The sequence below is a fragment of the Mirounga angustirostris genome, unplaced genomic scaffold (assembly GCF_029215605.1).
Source record: "Mirounga angustirostris isolate CCGP_5_RB_7025 unplaced genomic scaffold, mMirAng1.0.hap1 SCAF_13, whole genome shotgun sequence".
NCBI lineage: Eukaryota > Metazoa > Chordata > Mammalia > Carnivora > Phocidae > Mirounga > Mirounga angustirostris.
Genome location: NW_026991721.1, coordinates 474,541 through 500,440, shown reverse-complemented (window position 1 = coordinate 500,440; position 25,900 = coordinate 474,541). Strand labels below are relative to the sequence as shown.

The following is a 25,900-nucleotide window of genomic DNA, read 5'->3' as shown; positions in this document are numbered from 1 at the left end:
CGCGGCGGGGGCGGGCGGAGCCTGCGGCGAGAGGTTCTCTGGGCCCGGCCGCACTGCGTCGGAGATCGGCGAGATCCGGCCCCGCAGTTGGCGACCCTCTTGCGGGGGACGACGGGGGGCGCAGCGCTCTTAGGCGCCGAGTCGGGGTAGCGCAGAGCCGCTCGGAAGCCCTCGTGCCGCTTCGGGCCAATTCGGACCGACTCGGCTCCGCACTTCGGGCCGCTTCGGCCCTCCTCGGTTCCGGACTCTTGGCCGTCGGCGGGGCTCGACTAGGCCGCTTCGTGCCGGTTCGGCCCTTGTTCGGGCGGCCTCGGCTCGGCGGGGCGGGCGGCTTCGGGCAGGCTCGGCTCGGCTCGGCTCGGCTGGCAGCTTCGGGCGCCCTCGGCTCGCCTCGGCTCGGCTCGGGCGGCCTGCTCGCGCGGCGCGCTTCGGGCTCCGTCCCGGCCTTCGGGCGGCCCCGGCCGGCGCCTTCGGGCGGGCTCGGCGGAGTCCGGATGGAGGACTCGGACTCGGCCGCCAAGCAGCTGGGCCTGGCCGAGGCGGCGGCGGTGGCGGCCGCGGCCGCTGTGGCGGCGGCGGCCGCGGCCGCGGCGGGAGGCGAGGCGGAGGAGCCGGTGCTCAGCAGGGACGAGGACTCGGAGGAGGACGGGGACTCGGAGGCAGAGCGCGAGACGCGGCGGGTGACGGCCGTGGCGGTGATGGCCGCCGAGCCCGGGCACATGGACATGGGCGCCGAGGCCCTGCCGGGCCCCGACGAGGCCGCGGCGGCCGCAGCCTTCGCAGGCAAGTGCCGCCCGCCCGCGGTTCCCGCGCACCTGCGGCGCACCTGCGCGCACCTGCCCCGCGCCCGGCCGTGCACCTGCGCGCACCTGCCCCGCGCCCGGCGTGCACCTGCGCGCACCTGCCGCGCACCCCTGCCTCCCATACACACCTGCCCTGCGCGCGCCCCGGCGGCCAGCCTGCCTCTGCTCCCCCGAACACAGGCCTCCCGCATGCCTCGCACCTACCTCGTGTGCCCTGACATTCCTGCACGCCTGCCCATGTCACCAGCCTGGCCCTGCCCAGTGTGCACATTTCCCCGACCTGCTTCCCAGACCTCTTTAACCTTGTGCCTGCCCACGCCCGCGTGAGGCACTCTGCACTCCTTCCAGAACCTTCCCAGTACCTGCCTCTTGCCCTGCCTGTCCTCTTCTCTGTCTCTCCCTGGCGCTGGTGACCCCGGGGGCTGGGGGGATGAGGGCAGTGGGGATCGGACATGGATCCTGCCCCGGAGGAGCCTGAGGGTGGGTGTGTCTGGTCGCCTGGAATCCTGAGGGTTAGTTCAGGGGTGACCTGAGAGCCAGGGAGCAAGACTGCCCACCCAGCTTGGGAGGCCCTGTGACCTTCGGGAGCAGAGGTCACCATCGTGCTTTGACTCCTCAGATTGCCTTCCTGGTCGGTCCCTGTCTGTCTCCCCAGACTGCCAACCCAAAGATGGTAGAGACTTTCCCAGGTGTTGTGCTCCCCAGTGGCGCTGGAGGCCTCCGAGGACTCAGAGTTGTGCGTGGGACCCTGGCAGAGCGTCATCAAGGCGTTGTCAGGCACTTTCCCCTAAGGGGCTCCCAGGTTTGGGGACTGGGCAGCAGCCTCCTCGATCCTCGTGGTCCTGGTCACTCCAGGTGTTCATCCGGCCCTCAGGTGCAGGCCAGGTCCTGCTTGCCCCAGTGCTGCTGGTCTGTGGTCTGCCTGGGGTCCTCACGATTGAGGGAAGAAGGCTTTGTGGCTGTTAGAGCCTCTGTTCTTTTCGCCAAACTGGTTTAATGTTGGGATTTTGGACCATGAAGTTTTTCTTCAGTTTTTTGTGCTTTTTGCATAACGTTTTTTCTGGATGCAGAAAAGAAATGTGATACCAGTCATCACAGCCTCAGAGAAATGAGTTGTTTTTCCTGCAAAATTTTATAGTTGTGTTTTTGCATACTTGAAAGCATTACAACTTTTCTAAGTTCCTGAGGTCAGGTAATTTCCAGGTGGAAGTAACTCAGCGGGATGTGTTGCCCATCTGAGGCCACCTCCTCTGGGCAGACAGCTACTTGGCCGAGTCCAGTGTGTTCAGGCGGGGATCTCCTTGGCACTCCTGGGTGTGGTCTAGGGGAGGACACAGACGGGGGACAGGTGTTTCAGTGGAGTGTGGGGGGCGCTGGCTTCGTGGAATATGCAGGACTCTTTCAGCCAGTGTTTGTGGGGCACTTCCCGTGTGCCAGAGGCTGCCCCAGGCATGGGCCATTCTAGAGCGCTGTGTGACCCAGCCCCGGAGAGGGAAGGGAAAGCCTCTGCTGCGGGCAGTGAGCAGGAGAGGGGGAGGGGGGGAAGAGGACGATGAAGGGACCTGAGCCTGCCCTGTGCTGACCTGGAGAGGGGGGCCAGGAAGGGAGGGAACTGTGTGTCAGTGACACGGCGGGTGTCTGATCACAGGATGATCCAGGATGCGTGGAGCCTTGGTGTGTGGTTTTCTCCTAAAAGGGAGCAAGAAGCCCAGGGGCGGCTCAGTGGGAGCGTGGCGGGGCGGGTTTTCACTGCGAATGAAAAAGGCTCTAGTGCCCGGAGAGCCTTTCCTCTCTCTTTTTCTAAGACCCAGATCACCTAGCCTGTGGTCTAGAAGTATTGAGTGAGCACTTAGTGTACAAACGTTGAGAGTCCCTTGGTTGGAAGTGCAGATAACTGATGGAGAGACGTGGTTTGGGGCCCAAGTGGGAGGCCCCCAGCTCTGAGGGTATGCTGAATCAGGCTCCTGTGTTGCAGAGGTGACCACGGTGACCGTGGCCAACGTGGGCGCCTCCGCAGACAACGTCTTCACCACGTCCGTGGCGAATGCCGCCTCCCTCTCGGGACATGTTCTGGTAAGCTGCCCTACGAGCACTTTTCCCCAGAACCCAGAGGGCGTCTTCCCTAAGCCTGGCTGTCCCAGAGGCCTGCTCTGGGTTCCCTGGGTGCCCTGAGGGGTGTGGCTGTGCTCTGCCCTCAGGCTGTGCTCCTGTCTGCGGGTCCTGGCCAGATGACCGCACAATGGAGGACTCTCCTGGAGCTTTGCCACAGCTCTTAGTTACGGTTTCTCTCTAGCCTTGGCCACACACCTGGGACACTATATCCCTGGAAGCAAAGTTACTGTCGTTGGCATGGCAACAAACAGAAAACTCGTGCTCTTAATTATAATAGCAGACTACAGATTTCAGAAACTTGCTTTATTTCTTAGGGTGTCAGAATGCATATGAGCTGATAGCCAGCTGACAGCTTCATGCTTCCAACTGGTCTCTCCTTCCCAGCAGATTCTGGTTTGTCTTCTTTTCTAGAAAGGACTGGAGCCAGAGGGTCAGGGAGCTGGGGTGCAGCCTCCTGGGTTCAGTGCTGGCAGTGGGCTCTGAGGACAGGAAGACCCGCAGACTTAGTGTGATCCGGGTCTCAAATGTCTGGGTATTCTCGTTGGCCTTAATGAGGAAATAGTTTTGTGATTTTTTTTTTAATTTTTTTTTTTAAGATATTATTTATTTATCTGACAGAGAGAGACACAGCGAGAGAGGGAACACAAGCAGGGGGAGTGGGAGAGGGAGAAGCAGGCTCCCCGCCGAGCAGGGAGCCCGATGCGGGGCTCGATCCCAGGACCCTGGGATCATGACCTGAGCCGAAGGCAGACGCTTAACCATCTGAGCCACCTAGGCGCCCCTAATTTTGTGATCTGTAAATGAATACAGAACGTTCCCTCTTTCCAGTAGAGTTGCTTGTGTTCAGTGATTCAGACATGAGCGGTGTTGATATGCTTACTGAGGCAATGACTCTCCAGGTGTATGAGCCCAGGACCTGGGTGTATGTGCACGTGTGCATGTGTGTGTGTGTGTATGCTCGTGGGGTGGAGGTCCCTAGACTCCACAATGAGCTGGTACTCCCTTCCCCTGATTTGATTTTCAGATGTAAGGAGAGGTCTTTTCACTTTGTCTTCGTGGGTTCTGTTCTCACCATGAAAGCATCAGAGCACCCCAGGATGTTGGTTTGAACAGGCCGCTTGGAGTGAGTGTCATCTACCCCAGGGCTGTCTGGGAAAAGCCTTGAGAGTTTGTTTGCCAGAGCCCCGTGAGGTGTGCGCCTAGGGCCAGCAGGGATGGGAGAGGGGCATCTGGCTCTCCCGGAGAGCAGGGCAGCTTGAAGGGTGAGGCCAGGCTAGGGGCGCCTGGGTGGCTCAGTTGGTTAAGGGTGAGGCCAGGCTGGCCCAGAGGAAGTGGGTGCTGTCATGGCAGCCCCTGGCCACCGTGGACAGGTGTGTGAGCAGCGTGGTTGGGGAGGTCCTGGTGTTTGGTGGCCATCGGTAGAGCTGTGCATGGGGCATGGGCATGAAAAGGGAATCCTGCCCCAGACCCCGGCGGTGAGTGTGGACTTGTCTATCAGAACCCTCCCTGGAAACCTGTGAACTTGCAGAGGCTGCTCAGGTAGACGTGAGGGTACTTCCTGTTTCCAGGGTGTATTTGTGGGACGTGGTTATTTTTTCCCTGTGGCAGGCGATTGTGAGCATTTGCTCAGGGCCTCCCAGAGCATTGTCTTTCTTGTTCTTGGCTCTGTGTTTAGGTGTTTTAGGGGCGTCTTTGAAAGAGGCCTCGGAATCCCGGTCGGTGCCCTTGTTGGTGATGGTGAGCAAGGATCAGGCGAACAGGCCCTGCAGCTGTTGTCTGAGACGACTTAGGGGAGGTTCTTTCTTCCAGTCTGGCAGGACGGCACTGCAGATCGGGGACAGCCTGAACACCGAGAAGGCCACGTTGATTGTCGTGCACACGGACGGGAGCATCGTGGAGACGGCCGGGCTGAAGGGGCCAGCTGCTCCGCTTACTCCAGGTGCTGCCCGTTCCTGCCCCAGGCTTTCCGGAGCAGAACGCGTCCGAGTGCTCGTGGGGTTCACTCTGGAATTGGCTTATTTAGTTTTGTGGTAAACTTGGAATAGGAATATTATTGTCTGAGGAGAGAAAGTGGGCTTTTCCAGGCCGAGGAGGAGCTGCCCAGAGCGGAAGGGAACGGTGCTGCTGTGTTGGGGTGGCAGCCGTTAGAGTCCAGGAGGTGCTTGTACTTTGCCAGCTATGCTGGGAGTGTCCCGCGTCTCTTATTTTCAAAATGCTTCCTTTGCTCAAGGCCCTCAGTGTCCTCCAAGTCCTGCGGCTCCCGGCCAAGAAAGAGGTGGGACCAAATACAACTGGGACCCCTCCGTGTACGACAGCGAGCTGCCCGTGCGCTGCCGGAACATCAGTGGCACGCTGTTCAAGAGCCGGCTGGGCTCAGGTGAGGCGGCGCGGGCCCCCGCTGCCGGGATGCAGACACGCCCTTCCCCTGGCGGCCGCGCCGGGCCCGGGCCAAGTAGCAGGCTGGGCTCACGGCCCCTGGGCAGAAGAGCTGAGGCCAGGACAGGTTTGGGGCGTGGTGGGGGCACATTGAGAAGACATAGTGATCCGTGGAGGAGGGAGAGTGCAGGGAGAGGCAGGCCTGGAATGCACTCCCTACGTTCCCGGGTCAGCTTGGGGACCCACCCCCTTCTGGGAGTGGGGCAGATGTCACGAGCTCCACGTGAGACCATGTTGGGCTTTTGGTGCCTGTGGCCGGTGAGCAGACAGATAAAGTAGGCAGGCGTGGCCTGCACGTGTGATTTCGTGGTGGGGGCTGTCCGTGGGAAAGGGTGAGATCACGCAGGCCCAGGCGGGGGCTCTGGTGTTTGTGGAGCACCTGAGGAGGAGCCAGGTGGGAGGTGGGGAAGGAGAGGAGGGGGACCTGGCCACTGTCAGCCAGCGGGGGTGCTGTGGGCGGGCATTGCCCTCACTGCTGGTCCCGTGTGTCATTTTAGGAGGCCGGGGCCGATGCATTAAGCAGGGGGAGAACTGGTACAGTCCAACCGAGTTTGAAGCCATGGCAGGAAGAGCCAGCAGTAAAGACTGGAAGAGAAGCATTCGCTACGCGGGCAGGCCGTTGCAGTGCCTCATTCAGGTGCCCTGTGTCTGAGCAGAAAGCAGAAGATGCAGCAGGAGTGTCTCCCCAGGCTTAGGCTGTGGGGCTTCCCTGGCCGCTGTGCCCTGTGGCGGGGCCGCCGAACGCAGTCAGGCAGACGGGCTGTGGGTCCCGTGTCCCCTGGATGTGTGGCCCTGGGCCAGGCACCAGCCTTGTTTTGCTGGTGTTTCACACAGGAGGACAGTGATGGTATTGTCAGGCGTGCATGAGGCAACACGGGAGCTCCGACTGAGGCGCGTGCCCCCTTCAAAAGCCTAACTTTGCTCTGCCTCAGTTTACTCATCATACGAGAAGAGGGCTTCTAACTGCTCTTTGCAGCGTAGTGCTTGGGTGTTGATCAAGAAGTAATGTCCGTAGAATCTTTTCACCTCCTGGAGGGGAAGCTGTGGATCCTGCCACCGATAATGCCCTTGTGTGGAAGTGTGGGGGAGAGATCAGTTTCTGGAAGCGACAGGGTTTGGACTGCGTGAGTGGCAGATCAGTGGCAGAGCTAGTTGCCCTCCTCTAGCGTCCATGGTTCACACAGAAGGCTGGCTTTCTCACGCACCGCGGGACTCTCTGCATTTCAGGACGGGATCCTAAACCCTCATGCTGCGTCTTGCACTTGTGCTGCCTGCTGTGACGACATGACCTTGGTGAGTGTCCGGGAAGTGGCCAGTCGCCAGGCTCGCTCCGTGGCTCTGTGCGCCCACAGAAGCGTCCCACCCTCAGCTCCCTGCTTGTGCGCCCTGCCCTGTCCTTGTGCCGTGCACGCAGCTCGAGGGCACCTGCAGCTTAGCTAGGGCTTGTTAGCAGTTTCTCACTCGAATTCTGCTTTTCAGCTGTTACTCTGATGCCTCAGGCGACGCACGAGGCTGGCCCTGCACACCGGTCACAGCACATGGAAGGGGGCCTGTCTGGACATTTAACCCCAAGACCAGACACACACTTTCTTTTCACGGTTATAAGAAGTATATATGTGCTGTTCCACATTCTGCGTTTTTAACGTTATTTCATAAGAATACTACACTGAAATTATTTATGAGGAGCTTTTAATATCTTTTGAAATATTTCTTTATCCTAAATCCTTAACAGTTTCGAAAAGAATAACTATTTTTCATGGACTTTAACGTGTGTTGCTGTATAGCTTTCAAAAACGTGATACTGATTTGTAACGTATGAATATCCCAGTATTCAGCCTTCCTTAGCACTGAATTCTATTTAAAAATATTTTCAAATTTTAGAAGCTGCTTAATGAGATTTCCGGATTTTATTTTGACTACTCATCTGGTTAATAATTAGAAGATATGAACATTTAATTTAATCATGTTCTCGGGTGGAAAAACTAAATATTCTTAAATTGTCTAGTTCACGTATAGGCTAAATGTGATTCTAGTGGAATCAACAATGGGATATTTTTGTGAAAATTAAATGACTTTAAAATTCGCCTGGAGAAACTAGTAGTGAGATTCTCGGGGATCTTGTAGGGAGAAAAAGAGCAGTAAGAGGGAATTCGTTCCATCTGGAAGTTTAGAGTGTTTGAATTCTTTGCAGTTACTCCAAAACGCTGAAATGCATGTAAGTCTAACAGAACGTGTACCGAATCCATGTACAGAAACCTAGGAAGTGCTGTAGAGAGGACCTGGGAAGACCTGGCACAGATGCGCCAAGCCCATGGGGCTTGAGAGCACCAGTTCTTGCCACAGGGCCTGTAGGCTTCACGCGGTTCCTATCCAAATCCCAGCGGGCGTCTGTGGAGCTTTAAACAAGCTGACTTTGAAAGGCAAAGGAAACAGGACAACCAAAGCAATTTTGAGAAAATGACTGAAGCTGGAGGAGTCCCAGCGCACGCGGATTAAGCCCCGTTCCACGGCTGCTGTCATGAAGTGTACGGTGTCGGCGAAGCGAGAGGCTCACGTGCCGGTTGCTGGCGCCGCCGGACGGCCGTGGGCCTAGAGACACACCTTGGCCTCAACCTGGCGCTTTATATACAAATGACTTCAAGATGGATCACAGATCCAGGTTCATCCAAAACATAAGACTAACATTCGTGGAAGAAAACAGGGGAGAACTTCATGGCCTAGGGTTTCCCAGACGTGAAACCAAAGGCACAATCCATAAACTAAAACTTGGTGAATCGAACTTGCAAATTCTAACACTCTGGCTTCCACTGCAGGGACCTTAGTATGAAGAGCCCCGTGCACCTGCTCACTCCCGCTTCCCTCTAGCTCTCTGTGAAGGGAGCCCCACTCCCTCTCCCTTCAGCACCAGACCGACATGCCCAGCCCTGGCTCTGAGTGGCAGAAACTAAATTCTGGGCAAGTGTGACCGAGGGATCGGAGCTGCCTTCCTGCACCCAGCCTCTCTCAGCGGGCAGAGGCTCCACCCGGGAGTGGCAGGGTAGGAGTACTGTGCCTCAGCGTGCTCACCCTAGCTCGCTCCTAGTGTGGAGCTCCATGCCCCGGGAGAAAGACCGAGACCAGGGCTCTGCCCCTGTCCAGAGCTCTGCTGCTAAAGCAGGGCTGCTGCTCAGACAGACGTGAGGACCATTCCTGCCGCTGGTTCCGGAGCAGTGCCCTATGGATGTGAGCCCTGAAGGGGAGGCCGGCAGAGGCTGAGGGCGACAGGCTAAACCAGAGAACCAGGGAAAAGCGCAGCTCACAAGAGTCCTGGGATAGGAACAGACCTCAAAGGTTTGTCTCGAAAACTCCCCATGAAGGAGCCCTAAGCAGTTGGGATCAGACAGTGGAGCAGTAGTGCCCCGGGCCCTGTTGGAGCAGGCGGCTGGAAGCAGGGCAGCATCCTTCCGTGGGACTCTGCCGGGTGAGACTGCAGGGTGGGACTCCCCCGGTGGGACTCCGGCCGGTGGGACTCACTGGTGGGACTCTGCCCGGTGAGACTCCATTGGTGGGACTCCGCCCAGTGAGACTCTGCAGGGTGGGGCTCCCCCAGTTGGACTCCGCCCGGTGGGACTCCGCCCGGTGGGACTCTGCCGGGGTGTAGCCAGGTCACTAAGCCCATGAGCGGCAGCAGGAAGCCCTGCAGAGAAGGAGTCAGTCTCAGTGTTGCTCAAGTACGTCACCTAAAATGTCCAGTTTTCAACAAAAAGGTGTAAGACACACAGATGGAAAGTGCGAGCCCCACGGGAGAAAACGCACTGCAGACACGGCCGAGACGTCACTTGGACAGAGGCCTCCCGGTCCCCTGTCTGTGTTCATGGAACCGTCTGAAGAATCCATGGACGATGTCTCAGTGGCTCAGGTGTCCACTGCAGAACACCATGGCCGGCCAGAAGGGGCGGGGGGGTGGCCTTCGACCCCAGAAATTGGATTCTCACAGGCGAGACCCCCGGCGGCAGGCAGTGGTGCTGTGCCTTCATGCGGCAGAGGGAGCGAGCGCTCGGACCTCTCAAGTCAGGGCCCCCCGTGACTGCACTTACTGCAGAAACAGCCGCTGGGGATCCGGCCTCCACGTGTGCTCCGTGCAGAGCAGGAGGGAGGATGGCCGTGTTTCTGCAGATGGAGACTCCATAACGAGACAGGAATTACCAAAAAAGAACCAAGTGGAAATTCTAGAACTGAACAACAGTAGACCCAAGTGAAAAACTGAGTGGAGGGGCCCGCAGCAGTGAGCCTGCGCCGGTTCCCAAGGGTCTCACGCCCCCCAAGCTCGGTGACCGCCAGCAAGATGGTCCGGCCCTCAGGGTCTGCAGCTGTCAGTTCCCCCCGCCTCGCCCAGATCTGCTCCGTGCTGGTCACCGTCCCTTCTGTGGTTGCTGGTGTGTTGAGGTTTCCCTTGTAGTTGGTGACCACAGGGCCTCCTCCTTTCTGGGGAATGTTCTCTTGTTTTGGGCAGGGGGCTCTCCTTTCTCCTTAACTCATTCCCCTTTGCTTTCTGTCTCCTTGCAGTTCCTAAAAATCCCATATGTTGATGATACTTTTTCTTGTGTTCAAACAGTGTTATTCACGTGTTCTTTTAAAAAGTATCTTCTCTGTCATTGTGAGGAATTTGGGGCCTGAGGCGCGGTCAGTCTTTGCCGCTTCCCAGCTTGGCGAGCCTCGCTGTGCCCCCGGCGCGGGAGGGAGACGAGCGTGTCGCTGCGTCAGCAGTGGAGTGTGGGGCAGCTCGGTCCTGCCCTCACTGTGCCTCTCCCCACAGAGCGGCCCGGTCAGGCTCTTCGTCCCCTACAAAAGGCGCAAGAAGGAGAACGAGCTGCCCACAACCCCCGTGAAGAAGGAGCCCCCCAAGAACATCACGCTGCTGCCGGCCACAGCTGCCACCGCCTGTGAGTCGAGTGGGACGGAGCGTGGCCCCTCCGACCTCCGACCCCCGCGGCTTGCCTCGCTGTTCGTGTGGGGGACGCCTCGGGGGGCTCCCTCGTCTCCGTAGACCCCTTTGTGGGCGCCCACACGTATTTTCTAACGAAATGAACCCGGAGCGGCTCCTCCTCCTCAGAGGGGGCGTCCGTGTGGGCACCTTCCCAGTGAAGGTTCTTGGGTCTTGGTCTCTGCAGCCTTGGGCACGTGCCCGGCGTGTGAACGGCCCACACCGCTGTCTCGCAGACGGGAGGGCGGAGGGAAGGTCTGTGTTTGAAGCTCGGAATGGGCAGCAGGGATTCACGGAGTGGGGCGAGGCGGTCCCAGGCGACCAGAGCACAAGGGCTGCGGGCTTATGCTTTTGGTTTGTTTTCTGCGGAGGCCATTCCTGCCTCTGTTGCCAGGTCGGATGTGAGCAGGGTGTTGCGGAGAGCCCGCCGCCCGTGCCTCAGCCCTGGGTCCCCTCCGAGGCGCTGAGGGTCACGGGTCTCTTCCGGCATGTGCCGTGTCCAGGCTTTGGCCTGCGCTGTGGGAGAGCCGGGTGGTAAACAGCGCTTCTGCTTTTCCAGTCACCGTGACCCCCTCAGGACAGATCACTACCTCGGGCGCGCTGACCTTTGACCGGGCATCCACCGTGGAGGCTACCGCCGTCATTTCAGAGAGCCCAGCCCAGGGCGATGTTTTCGCGGGAGCCACGGGTGAGTTGTCCTCAGCACCCCGTGGGCGGGCGGCACCTATCACCTCTATTGACGTGGGCAGCAGCCGTGAGCAGGGGCTTCAGATTGGTGGGTGCGGGAGGGCGCCGGGCAGGCCTGCAGGGGTGCGGGTCGATCGGTGTGACAGAAAGTGCTTCCTGCCCGCCGACTCCTGCTCTCCAGCAGCCACGCAGCACAAGCCCCAGGGGCCACGGCCAGAAGGTGGAGAGACGTGGCTGAGACTGACATCGCCCGGTATACCCCAGTTCCAGCATCTCTGCCGTCCTGACTCACCCCGGGGGTGGTGCAGCTGCAGGCGCTTGGAGATGTCACATCTGCAGCCACAGCGGGTCAGCAGGCTGTCTTGTCCCTTGTGTCCCCAACAGTACAAGAGGCAGGTGTGCAGCCCCCATGCAGAGTCGGCCACCCGGAGCCCCACTACCCAGGCTACCAGGACAGCTGTCAGATCGCACCGTTTCCAGAAGCCGCGTTGCCAACGTCTCATCCCAAAATAGGTTGGTTTGAGAGAGTTCCCGCACTTGCAGGCTGGTATCCTCAGAGTTGCTCATTAGGACAGCATTTCTTTTTTTTTTTTTAAAGATTTTATTTATTTGAGACAGAGAGAATGAGAGAGAGAGAGAGCACGTGAGTGGGGGAGGGTCAGAGGGAGAAGCAGACCCCTGCCAAGCAGGGAGCCCAATGCGGGACTTGATCCAGGGACTCCAGGATCATGACCTGAGCCGAAGGCAGTCGCCCAACCGACTGAGCCACCCAGGCGCCCTTAACTACATTTTATTTATTTATTTTTTAAAGATTTTATTTATTTGAGACAGAGAAAATGAGAGAGAGAGAGCACATGAGAGGGGGGAGGGTCAGAGGGAGCAGCAGACCCCCCGCCGAGCAGGGAGCCCGATGCGGGACTCGATCCCGGGACTCCAGGATCATGACCTGAGCCAAAGGCAGTCGCTCAACCGACTGAGCCACCCAGGCACCCTAGGACAGCATTTCTAAGTGGAGTAGGTTTTGTTTGGGTTTGTCCTGTTGAGACGCTAGACTGGGGACTGGCGAAGCCCCATCTGCTGCCCGTGTCTGTGAACGCGCTTCCACCGGAGCTCGGCCCTCCCGGTCGTCCACGTGCCGTGTGGCGGCAGACGGCCCACATGGAGGCCCACGCTACTGCCGGGACTTGGCAGAGGGAGGCCATGCTCTTGCTCCAACTTGCCCGTGAGGGTGCGTGCTCCCTGCGTCCGGGCTGGCGTCTCTGGGGCCGGCACGGAGCACTCGGTGTCTGCGACACGTGGAAGGACCAGCGTTGCCATGGCTCCCGCTCCAAGACCTAATGATGATGTGCCACGCGTGCATCTTGGTTCCGTGTCTCACTTAACCACACGTTTTGGACACGCTGCTGTCTCAGTACGCTTTTTTTTTTCAAGGGAGCTTCATGATCCCAGCTGCTGGGTGGCTGTGTTTGTACATTTTAGCCTTTACAGACGATGCGGCAACACGGAAACTCGTCATAGCGCTGCAGACACACAAAAACTTCTTGTTGGCGAGCACTTGCTTCATTATTCCCTCCCCCTGCCTCCCTGCCCACATCTCCCACGTGGGGCGCATCGGGGGCTTTTGTCCTGGAAGGCCGGGGTGCTCACTGCTCTGGGGGTGTCCCTGCCCACAGGCCCTCCCAGCGGACAGAGGTGGGACGTGCGTACATGGGTGTCCTGGCTCTGGCATGTGTATTGAGAGTCCAGTTCCCATCCAAACCGCAGGTTCCTCCCAGTTTCCTCCTTTCCATCTTTGTAATGTTGTCCTCCCTCCGTGAGAAGCCTGACGGCTGTGACCCCTAATCAGGACCCCATGTGTGGGCACAGACGTCAGGGAGGACTCGACATGAGCAGAGACGGAGCCAGGGCGTCCTCATGCTTTCATCTCATGGGTTCACGCGGGGTACCCGGAGTCACTGCCTCAGGCTGTCCTTGTCCCACGCCATCTGATGCTTCATGGCCACCTGCGCAGGGCACACTTTGTTGTGGTCTCTGTCTGGGCATCTGGCTCCCGGCCCTGTACACACAGGGTTGGGTCTCCGCAGGTGCTTGCAGGTGGCAGCGGCACGAGGGACGTTTAAGTGCGGCGCTGTGAATGTAGGAATGTCTCCCCACCTTCTAGCGTTTTAGGGGGAGGTCGTGTGGTATTTATGTCTGGGGTCATTTGCCCCCACTTTCCAACATTTGATAAGTTTTAATGGAGGAAATATAATGATTTCTTGTTTTATTTTGCTTTCCAACCATTCTAGTGTTGACCTCTCTGCCGGCCTTGGCAGTTCCACCCTCCACCCCCACCAAAGCTGTGTCTCCCACGGTGGTCAACGGGCTGGAAATGTCAGAACCGCGGAGCTGGCTGTACCTGGAAGAGATGGTCAACTCCTTGCTCAGTACGGCCCAGCAGCTGAAGACGCTGTTCGAGCAAGCCAAGCAGGCCAGCTCCTACCGAGAAGCCGCCGTGGCCCAGGCCAGAGTCCAGGCAGAGACAGAGCGGAAAGAGGTAACGTCAGGCTGAGCAGAAAGCCCCCGTCTGTGGCTGCCCGACCCATGCCTTCTGCTGGCTCCGGGGCCTGCCGTGCGGTGTCTACCCTGGCTTACATTCCCCACCTTTCTGGAAGAGCGAGACTGGAGAATCGTTTATAAATTAAGCTTTTCCCATAGAATGTTGAACGCTCTTACTGCTCAGGTGTTTGTGCTCTTGTAAATAGGATTGTTTTATCTCAAAAGGGAAAAGATGTTCCATACCAGCCCGTGGACACTTGTTTTTGGACGCTCACCTGTCACGGACATTGCATATACTTTTTTTAGACTATTGGCATACGATGAAAACGTGTCTTGGGCCCTGTTGAGTTTGGAGAGGCCTCCTTTGGGCTGTCTTTGAGGCTGCTGGTGGGCAGATGTGTGTCTTCCCTGTTACCACCCCCTTTCCCATCCCAGCCCCTCCACCTGCATCTCGGTGCCCCACAGAGACCACCTCCCTGGCCCCTTGAGTGCCATTGTGGGCATTTCCCTTCCAGCTTCCAGGGCGTTCTTCAGAAGTAGGATCCCAAGCGTGGCGTCAGGGTTCACAGAGCCTTGGGACAGAGCGCTTTCCCTCGGCAGCTGGTCACTGCAGCACAGAGAAGGCTCAGCCCCTTTGGCTTTTCTCCAGGGCCTTTACGTTGCCCACGGCCAGTCTTCCCTCAACCGCGGGCACAGGTGGCCCAACCCCAACCTGCCGGAGCAGCTCCGCCTGGCGTGCACTTGCAGGGGCGGTCTGTGCGCAGCGGAGTGAGGTCCGAGGAGTGTGGAGCAGCTCTGCTAGTGGGCTCGGATGCACAGGGTTGGGGTGGAGGCTGGGAGCCCGCCAGCTGTGTGGTTGTTTTGTTTTTTAAAAGTATTTATTTATTGGACAGAGAGAGTGAGAGAGAGCGTACACAAGCCGGGAGAAGGGCAGAAGGACAGGGAGAACCAGGCTTCCCGCTGAGCAGGGAGCCCGACGTGGGGCTTAACCCCAGGACCCTGAGATCATGACCTGAGTCGAAGGCAGACGCTTAACAACTGAGCCACCCAGGCGCCCCAGGACTTTGATTTGTAAACAAAAGTCAGATTGATTTTTTTTTACAAAATCTGTGTGTGAAAATTTCTGTTCGTTTATTTCTACTTTTTATAGATCAGAGGAAAGAAGAGCTTTTCAGGTTCTTAGTTTTTTTTTTTTTTGAAGACTTTATTTACTTATTTGTCAGAGAGAGTGAGAGAGAGCACGCACGAGCCCTGGGAGTGGCAGAGGGAGAAGCAGACTCCCCACTGAGCAGGGAGCCCGACGCGGGGCTCGATCCCAGGACCCTGGGATCATGACCCGAGCTGAAGGCAGACGCCCAACGACTAAGCCACCCAGGCGCCCCATGGGTTCTTAATTTTTTAATAATTTTTAATTTAATTTAATTTATTTATTAGAGAGCGAGCGAGAGAGAAACAGCATGAGAGAGGAGAGGGTCAGAGGGAGAAGCAGACTCCCTGCCGAGCAGGGAGCCCGATGTGGGGCTCGATCCCAGGACCCTGGGATCATGACCTGAGCCGAAGGCAGTTGTTTAATCAACTGAGCCACCCATGCGCCCGGGTTCTTAATTTTTTAAATGATTTCTTAACGTATGGTTTTTTTCCCAAGGAGGAAAAATGTTGGTTCTTCTGAAGAAGCAGATACATTTAAAATAGTTTTTAAAAAACTGTAATTTTAAGTTAATACATAATCAGTGAATTTTATAGAAAAGAGAAAAGCAGGAAAAAAAAATCTTCATCTCTTTACCCAGAGATAGTGACTGCTAGGTTCTCAAATGTTTGAGAATTTTCTAGATTTCTTAGCATCAGTGGTTTCAGACCGAATCCCGTTCCCGTCAGAGGCTCTGTAGTGATGCTCGGACGCTTACTGAGACTGCTTTCACACACTGGCGTGCGCTCCGCGTGTGCAGAACCTTCTGGTTAGCCGCTGCGGGTGCTCTCGGCGCCGCTGGGCCCTGCGCCCCCGCATTTCCTGGTGCACGGTATGCCTCGTGTATCCAGCGCCACCACCACACCCCCTTTCCTTCTGAAGCACAGTCGGAGTGCTTTCGACGTCTGTCGTCCCCAGCTCTTTGACAATGCCACCCCTGCGTCCTGCAGCAGGATCCTTGATCTCTTACACATAACGGGTCTCCCTCCCTGGCTGCTTCCGGAACCTGTCTTTGTCTTTGGTGTTTGTCATGTGGCTGTGAACTGCCTACGCGTGCTGATGTGTTCAGAGCACTGGCATTTGTTTTTGTGGATGTGGTCAGACATGCAGAGGTGGGATGGTCATCGTGATGAAGACGTGAGCACTCCCAGCTCCCTAGAAACAGGAGGCACGCCGGACCAGACTCAGCCATGCGGGGAAGCACCTGGGTGGGTTGGGAGGCAGAGGGAGTGAGGGGGAGATGTGAGCAAGTGGCTTCTGTGGGAAGGAACGGACACGGCCGGGTGAGCAGGCTCAGGGTTGGTCAGTGGGTTCAGGGTTGTTGGGGCCTGACCTCGGCTCAGTTGGGCAGGGACACAGTGGTGTGAGCAAGCCTGTGGAGGAGGAGGTGGGGATGTGGGCTCTGGAGAAGAGGGCTCACTGTTGAAAGGCGCTCCTCCTGGCAAGAGGTTCAGTGTGTCCAGGAGCTAACTCAGCCAAGTTGGGGCAGACCCTCCCGTGTCCCCAGGGCCCCAGGGAGACCCTTCAAGGCAACAGTATATGGAAAGTAAAGAGGCCCGGTTGACATGTTAAGCTCAGATCTTCATGTTGGTTTTGATTCAGTTTGGAAGATTTTCAGTCACTGTTTTTATAACTACTTTTGTAACTATTTTTAATGACCCATTTCTCTGTGTGCTCCTTCCCATCTGTTGAAGTCTTGGTATTGTCCTGCAGATGGTGACGCTCTGGCCACCCGGGGGTGTGAGGGGGTATCTCTCTGTGCTATGCATCTCCTCAGCAGCTCGATGATGCCCAGCTGCTTGACCACCAGCATGTCTACGATAGACCCGGGTCTCTGCAGGCCCTATGCCCATTCTTAAATTGGGTATTTGTGTTTGCTTAGAAAAAGTACTTTTAGGGGCACCTGGGTGGCTCAGTCGGTTAAGCATCTGACTCTTGATCTCAGCTCAGGTCTTGATCTCAGGGTCATGAGTTCAAGCCCAGTGTTCGGCTCCACCCTGGGCATGGAGCCTACTTAAAAAAAAAAAAAAGGGACTTTTAAAAAGTCAGTGTGATTGTAAAAGGTTAAAGTTATGGTCATTCACTGGGGTTCGTATTAAGGATGCAGGAGCTGCTCAGATGGCTGAATGGGTGTCACTGGTATCTTTCCCGCAGAGTTAAAATGGATCTGGGGGATCGTTTTAAAGGGTGAGGAGGGAATCTGAGCTGTGAAGAAAAGTTGTGGCATCCTCCCCCGGGTCCTGGGGCTGCCAGCTCCATGGCTGGTCCTTCCATCTGTCCAGCAACATCCTTCTGGGAAGGAGAGCATGTCTCTCCACAGCTGCCCAGGCAGTGTCTGGGGAATGAGAAGGAAGGAATGTCTGCGTTTTGCTAATTCAAATTGTATGCAGAAGCATAGACTGGAAAACAGACATTTGTGTTCTTACTTAGAATGGTCACTGAATTGTGGGCCCCCAGCCAAGGACCTGGTTGGTGCCCCCACCCTTGGTAGTTGGCACAGGACGGTTCTGTCCTGCAGAGATCTAGTGTTTGGGGTCACCCTGTGCTCTGCGCACTCCCCTCTGGCCGGGGGTGCTGGGACCCCCTCCCTGTGAACACAGAGCTCCCGTCAGACCGGTTCAGGTGGCACCAGCCGGACAGAAATCTCAGCTTCATGCTGGCAAGGAAATGAGCAGAGGGAGTGTTCTGGTTTTAGATTTTTCATCCTAATTTTTTTTTTTAAAGATTTTATTTATTTATTTGACAGAGAGAGAGCAAAGCAGAGGGAGTGGCAGGCAGAGGGAGAGGGAAAAGCAGGCTTCCCAACAAGCAAGGAGCCCTGACACGGGGCTCGATCACAGGACCCTGAGTTCATGACCTGAGCCGAAGGCAGATGTTTAACCGACTGAGCCACCCAGGCGTCCCTCATCGCTAATTTATGTGGGCTTTTCTTTCACAGAGTAGAATTTGTAGGTGACGTAGATGTATTTCCTCCTCTTAGTAAGAATTCTCCAGTGACAAGTGGGACAGACGTGAAAGCACATGGAGACACAGCAGAGGCAGCTTCTGCCGCGCCAGGGGTCGCGGCAACGTTCAGGGGCGTAGAGCTTGGCGTGGGGGCCGCCGAGTGTTTTATTTCTCACATGTAAGAGCATTCGCGTTCTCGGTTCATGCTCAAAGGATCCAGAAACTGAATTCCTGTTATGAAAAGTCCATGACACAGGGGCCGGTCTCTTGCCTGTGGCTGAATTGGTGAGGTCGCCACCCCCACAAGGCAGGACTTTGGATTTTATTTGTAATTTTATGTATTTTTAAGAAAGAAATGGACACGAAATGCCTTTATCCTTAAAATCCCGTCGGGTGGAAAAATGTTAAGCGATTTAATGGGAGGGCCACATCTGGGCCTGCGTCTTTCCCACTGAGCGCATCTATCATCTGTTGGTGTTCTGCACCTGCAAAATCGGCTGGACCTGTGATGGGCATGTCTGTCCTTTCTCTCGAGCCATAGACAGTACATGTCATTCTTTTTTTTTTTAAAGAATTTATTTATTTGACACAGAGAGACACAGCGAGAGAGGGAACACAAGCAGGGGGAGTGGGAGAGGGAGAAGCAGGCTTCCCACGGAGCAGGGAGCCCGATGTGGGGGCTTGATCCCGGGACCCTGGGATCATGACCTGAGCTGAAGGCAGGCGCTTAAGCACTGAGCCACCCAGGTGCCCCAGGACGTGCCATTCTTAAATAATTTTGTGGAGAGCTGAGCGCCTGATGGGGGAGGCCAGGTGGAGGCACCGCGCAGCCCAAACTCATGGAGCCCTGCCCTGTGGATAGCCTGGTGACATCACATGTGTTTGCAGAGCCCAGTTCCACACACGGGGGATGACAGGTCTGACCTCTGTGGCCCTCTGATGGCCGTGCCTGGACGCTGGGCTCTTGTGAAGTAAGGGGGCCTCGCACCTGCATGACCCCGTGGAGAGCCTGCTCTCAGGGACCTTATGGGGCCTGGAGGGGCTCAGAAGGGCGGGAAGGCCCCCACTCAAGCAGTATGTGGATGGGGACGCCCAGAGCACGTGTCCCAGCCACAAGAGTGGCCCACGGTAGGGGGCAGAGTTCCGTGAGGTGGGAGGAGGGGCAGGCGGGGCTGTGGGCCATCTAGGCTTTACGTGGGGAGACTGCTAAGTGTCTCTTTGTTGTGGGACTTGCCATGACAGGAGTGTTTGACATGGGCCAGTGTGAAACAGATCTTCCTTCCCGGAGCTCCCACCCACAGAGAACACAAGTTTCCGTGCCATCACAAGGGGCCCTTCAGTGTGACTGCAGCGTGGGAACACATTCAGGGTTGGAAAAACAAACACTGCTGGCTGTTTGGGAAGATCCTGGTAGAACCCCTCCCAAAGTATCTCCCCAGGAGTGCTGGGGGGTCAGGGGACAAGACACAACCAGTGAAGGCCGCAGGAGTCAGGAAGAGGTGGGCTGAGTGAGAATGCAGCTGTTTGCAGCAGAGGGGGGGAAGGCCTAGGACTGCCTGCTTTGACATTTTATTTAAATTTAGCCCAGCTGAGGTGATTCAGATTTTTGCAGTTTTCATCATGAGTCATTTGCATTTGTGTAATTAGCTCAGCAGAGCTTAAACAAACGGGGCAGAAGAGTAGATGCCCTTCCCTGTCAAGGGCATAGTGTCCAGCAGACGCCAGCCTGTGGCCTCGTCCTGGGCCCATGGCCACGGGCTCCTGGCTGACGCTTCTCCCCGGCCGGCATCGGCTGCTTCACTGTTCCTTAGCCTTGTCCTTGGTTTTAAGAGCTAAGCATAGCAAGGCAAAGAAGTGCGCCAGTGGAAGAGGGATACACGTGGGCAGTGGAGCCCAGACAGTCATCTGGGCTGGGGTTGAATCAGGGCGCCCGCAGGCTCGCAGGGTCAGGTCCCAGAGGGGCCTCTTCCAGGCTGCAGGCCCCCACATTCTCACCGTGTGCTCACATTGGGGCACAGAGTGCTCTCTGGTGTCTTCAGGGCACCAGTCCCTCAGGGGCCCCACCCTAAGGACCTGATCTAACCCTAAAGGGCCCCAATACCCAAAGGCTTAGCATAAGCTTTTGGGGGGCAGGTCATAGGCAGTATGTAGGCTCAGAGGTTTCTCCATAAAAATGACTTTCCCCTTTGCACACGGAGTTACTGTGCTAGTACAGCCTGGGGAGGGGGTGAGTCCTGTCCCCCTCCTGGGGGGCACAGGGAGGGTGGGTGCAGAATCCTGGTGTATTTTTGGAATTCGTCTGCACCAGAGATTGTTTCCTATCCGTTTGTTTGTTCATATTGGGAGGAGCTCATTTACATGTGTTTTGTACTCTGAGTTGTACCCTAGACCCGTGTCCCTTATTTTGCTCACATTTTCGCACCTCTGCCCGTTGGGAGCTCTTGCTTGGCTCCTGGGTCCCTTTGGCATCCTCCCCTCGGTGTACATTCTGGCGCTAGACGCCCCCCAGACCTAGCTGGGCGTGTCCTGCCCCAGCCCTGGAATCAGCCTTTTCTCCAGGAGCCCTGGTTCCTTCACTGGAGGACGGTCTGGGGAACCGAGTTCCGGGGGCCGGCGTGCTCCTCGCCACTGGGGCATCATAGCTTCTGGGCCCGAGCAGACGGACGGAGCCGTGTACTCACAACCCGCATGTACAGACCGCGCTCGGTGTTTCTGTACGTGTCCGTCTGTCTCTGTACCTGAAGCTGAGGTGTCGGACTCTAGTGCCAGCCACAATGTGATTTCTGGTTAAAAAATGATTTTCCCACAGTGTGCTTTGGGAAGGCTGAGGAGCTGAGAGCACTCACGAGTGCTAGAGACGCCGGCCCCTTTCCATCTGTTCACTGTGACATTTTGATTCAGTTCAGAGTCTCCTACTGATGCTGCTAGGCGCTTGGAGTGCAAACCTGGAAGGTCCAGATGAGCGTGCTCTCTTGTTGGCAGGGACAGACGTCCTGCGAGAGGACTCGAGCCCCCCTGCCTTCTCCCGCATGAAGCCTCTCCCGAGGGCAGTGAGGCAGGCTCCCCCGGTGTGCACTCCGTGTGCGCAGGCACCCTCCCACGGAGCCTCTTCTCTTCGAGGGCCCCACACCCAGCCGCACCTCTGCTTCCACTCAGGGTGCCGTGAACCCTCGGAAGCCTTTGCTTTCCCTGAAGACATTTCTGTACGAGGTTATAGACGGTCTCTTCTTTCTTTGCTTTATGCATTTTGCCTTATGAAGGAGAGGCAGGGGGCAAACTAAATGAGCACCTCGGATTCCAGCTAACGCTCCTATTTCTGGAAGTGCGCGAGTACACACTGCGGGCCGTTCTAGGAGTGGAAAGACGTTACACGTGGTAAATACAACGCCTTGAGAGGAAGGACGCTGAAGTTCAGCACAGAACTCTGCAGGAGGCTGGCTGTGGTCTGCTCGTCCACACAGAGCCGGGGCTCCGTGTGTAAAGAGGCGCGTCTGCCTTTCGCCAGCCAGTGGCCCGGTTAGACCCTGACCCACTGACCTGCGCGCACAGGCCCGGCCTGCCGTCAGTGACGTTGGGACGTTCTCGCGCTCTCTGGCCTGCACAGACCCGGTGCCCCGGCCTGGGCCAGAGAGTTGGCAGGAGGGCCCACGGCCGCACGGCAGCCGCACCGGCCGCACCACTGCGACCACCCGTGGACAGGTCACTTACCTGTGAGGAGTCCCCAGTTAGCTCCAAGGAAAAGCTCCAGGCGCGCGGGAAATGTTACCAGTGCCCGAGAACTCGATCGCTCCTGGGTTGGGCTTCCCCCGCTTACTTGGCACAAATGAAATCCCTCGGACTTTGGAAAAGGCCCCACGTTGCCGTGTCCGTGTCTCTCGCGGGCGGGGAGTGCAGACCCTCTTAGGTAGAGAGAAGCTGGCTGTGGGGGTGATGGGCAGGTGCGTCCGGGCGTCACCGGGGGTGGGGGCACGTGTCACAGGGCTGACTGGCGGGAGGCGTCCCCACGACACTGACCGGCCTGTGTCCTTCCTGCAGCAGTCCTGTGTCAACTGCGGCCGGGAGGCCCTGAGCGAGTGCACCGGCTGCCACAAAGTGAACTACTGCTCGACCTTCTGCCAGCGCAAGGTGTGTCCCGCGCCGCCCCGCGCCGCCCCGCCCCCTGCGGCTCCGCCCCGCCCCCTCCGCCCCGCCCCGCCCTCTGCGCCCCCGCCCCGCCCCCTGCGCCCCGCCCCGCCCCACCTACTCCTCGCTCGGAGAGGCTGCACCGGCTCCTTCCTAAGGCCCAGCCCCCCTCCCCCCGCCACAGCCGCAGTCCGCTTGCCGGGGCGGCGGCCTCCTCCCCGGGTCCGCAGGCTCCACGGAAGTCCCCAAGAAGCCACCCGAGGGGGTCCCCGCCCCGAGGCCGTCACAGCCCGCGCTCCGCAGCCCGGGCACCCGGAGCCGGCGGGGCCCTGCCCGTGCCTCTGCCTCCGGGGCTCGCCCGCACTCCTCGCGTAGCGGTCGCAGCGTCCGGTGTTCCTGCCCTTCCCGCGCGGACTCAGAGCGGCCCCCAGGGTCAGTCCGTCTGCGGGCGGGCTTAGCTCAGCACGCCGAAGAAGGCAGTGTGGACGAACAGTGCCGCCGTCCTGCGGCGCGGACGCGGTGGACGCGGCGCACGTGTGCGTGCTGACCCCTGGCCCCGGCCGGGGTCGCCTCCTCGCGGCTCTCTGAGTCTGTAGCCGGCGCCGCAGATGCCGGGCGGGTTGGGTGGGGGTGATGGGCGGGGGCTGTCCGTGGGGTCTGCAGGTGCCCGAGGGCTTCACGGGGAGGAGGGCGCGAGTTCTCCCAGCCCTCGCGACCCCCGGAGACCTGCCCACCACCCGGGGCAGTGTGTCAGAGCATCTTGCCCCCAAGGGCTTGGTGACCTGTAGCTGCGTCTGTGGGGGCACGACCTGCCTTCCAGGTTCGCTCTTAGCCCCTGGCCCGTCTGTCTGTCCGGGGCTAGGGATTTGGGAGATGGGACCAGCACTCTGCGTGTCCCTGAAGTGGTGTCAGCAGGCTTTTGTGCTGAGGAAGAGGGCACCAGGTTGTTTGTGGGTCTTAGGGGCAGCAGCCTGTGCCCAGGGCTGAGCAGGAGCCCAAACGGGCGGTGGCCCCGAGGGGGGTGCGGCTCCGGGCTTGTTTCCGCCCTCTGCCCTGAGTGGGAGCCAGCCCCTCAGTGCAGGCGGGGGACGCAAGGCTGGCCTCAGCTCTGAGCGGTCAGCGTTCTCGGGGTATAACCTTGTGCTAGAGAGGAGAGGAAGGAAACTGAGCCAGCAAGTTCAGGGCCGTGTGACTTCAGAGACTGGACAGGAGGGGCCCAGGTGCCCGGGGCAGGTCACCCCGCACTCGGGCCTCTGCCGTAGCTCGTCCACCAGCGGCCACAGGGAGAATGCTACAGGCCGGCCCTGTGGGTTTCTTTCTCAATGAAATCCTTTTAGGTCAGATTTTGTCTGAATGTAAACTGGAGTCTTGGGACCTCTGTGAACTGGGAGGTTAGATTTGAGGTATGATCTTGTTGACAGAGATTCTCTTTTTCCATGGATTGTGTTAACTGTGTCGTGTTGTGTTGATAAAGACATGCTCTGCTTTTATTTATGTAAGTTGATATAAAATTAATTTCGAAAACCGTCCTTCTCATGTTGGACCCAAAATAAACTCTGGACAGGATGTGAGGTAGGAGACCGAAGCCTGAGCCCTTCCTAGTCTGGCATAAATGCTGATCTCAGGACGTGCAGTCCAGCCGGAAGGCCCCCTCCAATTCTCTGTGCCCCCAAAAACAGGTGGAAGGGGGTTGGTGCTGCCAGGTGGACCGGGGTGGGACCGTTGTGGGTTTTAGCCCTCAGACTGCGTCCTTCCTGCAGCCCACATGCGGGGTGCACCTTCACGGAGGTGTAACAGCCACACCACAGCATTTGCCCGTTTTCAGGGCACAATTCAGGGATTTTTCAAAATGTACATCATACTTGTGCAAACAGCACAATTCCGTTTTAGAACCGCCCATCACCCCAGAAAGACGCCCTGGCCCCCCACAAATCTACTTGCCTTCTGTGGGCAGCTCAGTACCTGGAGTCCTGTGCTGTGTGGTCTCGGCATCTGGCTTCTCGGCTCCGTGTTTCCCCAGCTCATTCATTGCAAGGTGCGTGCGTCACTGCTTCGCTCCTTTTGCTTCCCTGTTTCTGAGCTGACGGCACGAGTCGTTGCGGGTTTGGGCACGCTCTAGTGCATCTTCTCGGGTGATCGTGTTTCCATATGTCTAGCTGGATACGGTGGTGCGGGCTTGCTGGGTCGTCTATAAATTTGTGTTTAATTTTGCTGAGACAGTTCCCAACTGCTTTCCCAAGCGCCTGTGCGTTTTACCTTCCTGCACTTGGGGCGGTGCAGCGGACCGTGGCTGTCCGGGCCCTCGCCCAGCGGCGCCCCAGCGCGTGTTAATCCGCACTCTGCTAGTGACCAGTGATACTGAGGATCCTCTCCCACGTTAGTGGGCGGCCGTGCATCCTCTCCCGGGCGGGCTCGGTGGGCGACCGTGCGTCTTTTGGGGGGAAATGTGTGTTCAAATATTTTGTCCAGGTGTGACTTGGGTTGTTTCTCTTGCTGAGCATGGAGGGCTCTGTGTACATGCTGGACATGGGTCCTTCATCAGATTCGTGACTCCAAACGTTTCCTCCCAGTCTGTGACTTGTCCGTTTACTTTCTCATTAGTGCTGTTTGCAGGGCAAACGTTTTTAACGGAGATCCCGTTGTGGGTGTTGGGTCTCAGAACTTTTGCCAGTCTCCTGTTTTCTCTTAAAATGCTTATGATTCCCGCTGTCCCGTTTGCCGCCATGACCCCTGTTGAGTTAACTGTCATGTGGGGTATGAGATGCTGTGGACCTGAAGCCAGCCTGTGAGGGTTCACACACTGTGTAGATTTACAAAGTTTATTGTAGGTAATTTCAAGTTAAACTTTCATTTTTTTGATATAATGATTTCAAATGTTACTATTTTATTGTAAAAATAGAGCACACTTATTGTAGAAAATTTGGAAAACATAGGACAGCACAAAGATAATCAGCTGGAGTTCTGCCATCCTGGAAACCATCCGTTAGTGTTTGGGTGTGTTTGTTTCCACTGAGTGTGTGTTTATATTCATTCATGTCAAATCAAATGCTAATCTCCTGTCTAGGGGTTACTCTGTTTTGACTAACAGCCCTCTTGGCCCTGGCTGCCCAGCCTCCTGCAGAACTCCGATCTAGGCTGAGAGGCAGCTCCACAGCCCTGGACATGGGCTCCAGCCTCGCTGGAGCTCAGCTCCGTTTCCACTTGCAAACAGGCTGATAGCAGCATCTGTCCCCTAATGGGGGACGGGGAGGAGCCGGCATCTCGCCCAATGCACCCACCCTGTCCCCAGTCTTCCCGTGAGCCACAGCCACCAAACCCTTCTGTGGACAAGTGGCTGGCTCCAGTTTTTTTTTACCTTTGGGATTGCAAGTTATATTGTGGGCAACAACATCAGATATAAATATTTCCTTGCATAGACGATATTTCTTTTGTGCGTATCTCTGAAAGGCAGGAGGGGTCAGAGTGTAGACCTGCTTCCGGGTCTTGGTGTGTTTAAGGCTCGTCCTGGTGATTTGCCATGTGAGCTGGTCCCTTAAACGTGAGGGTGGGCAAGTCTGGGCTGAGAGCAGAGACTGCCAGAGGGTTGGGCGTCCCCTGCCCCAGGCCCTGCTCCCCACTGTGCAGTGAGGTGGCCCCTCATGGTAACGTGGGGTGTGCTCTCCTTTCAGGACTGGAAGGACCACCAGCACCTGTGCGGCCAGTCGGCAGCTGTCACTGTCCAGGCGGACGAAGTCCACGTCACTGACAGTGTGATGGAGAAAGTCACCGTGTGAGGGTCCCCGGGTCCCCCCTCCACGGTGCCGCGGGGCTGCCGCGGGTCAGGCACTTTGGGGGACGTTGAGGAGAAGGTGAAAACACTTGCTGGTCAAGTTGTTAACAGACTTTAAGTGACCTGCACCCTTGGAAATGAGCTCCTGCCACCCAGAAGCCCTGAGGGAGGTCGAGGCAGCGGCTGGTGGACGCAGGCCCCAGGCCCTTGGCGCCTTCCCACGGTGCTCTTTTTTATCCCCTGGCTCGTGAGCATCCGGTCTTACCCACGGGTGTGACGTGTGCAGTAACACACGTGTACATAACATGTGTCTGTCAATAAAGTTGACTTCCCTGCCC

At 57.4% G+C, this 25,900-nt stretch overlaps 1 protein-coding gene across 4 annotated transcripts; it reads left to right on the top strand.

The window, feature by feature from the left end:
- Positions 1 to 350: 350 nt before the first annotated feature.
- Positions 351 to 25,900, top strand: DEAF1 (DEAF1 transcription factor). 4 transcript variants are annotated; one of them, XM_045892949.3, is made up of 12 exons: positions 351 to 783; positions 2,779 to 2,876; positions 4,725 to 4,854; positions 5,146 to 5,292; positions 5,849 to 5,988; positions 6,579 to 6,644; positions 10,147 to 10,273; positions 10,874 to 11,002; positions 11,386 to 11,514; positions 13,290 to 13,537; positions 21,710 to 21,796; positions 25,462 to 25,900. In XM_045892949.3, exons 1-12 carry the CDS (start codon positions 495 to 497, stop codon positions 25,564 to 25,566), a joined length of 1,695 nt encoding a protein of 564 aa, XP_045748905.1. In that variant the 5' UTR covers positions 351 to 494; the 3' UTR covers positions 25,567 to 25,900. The 4 variants fall into 4 exon arrangements, with proteins under 4 accessions (XP_045748905.1, XP_045748904.1, XP_064431998.1 ...); XM_045892948.3 differs by having other exon boundaries at positions 21,707 to 21,796; XM_064575928.1 differs by lacking the exon at positions 21,710 to 21,796.

Coding starts and splice junctions, on each gene's coding strand:
- DEAF1 (XM_045892948.3), top strand. CDS start 495: ATGGAGGACTCGGACTCGGCCGCCAAGCAGCTGGGCCTGGCCGAGGCG. Junction 5,989..6,578: donor CGTTGCAGTGCCTCATTCAG/GTGCCCTGTGTC, acceptor TCTGCATTTCAG/GACGGGATCCTAAACCCTCA. Junction 13,538..21,706: donor CAGAGACAGAGCGGAAAGAG/GTAACGTCAGGC, acceptor TCCTTCCTGCAG/CAGTCCTGTGTCAACTGCGG.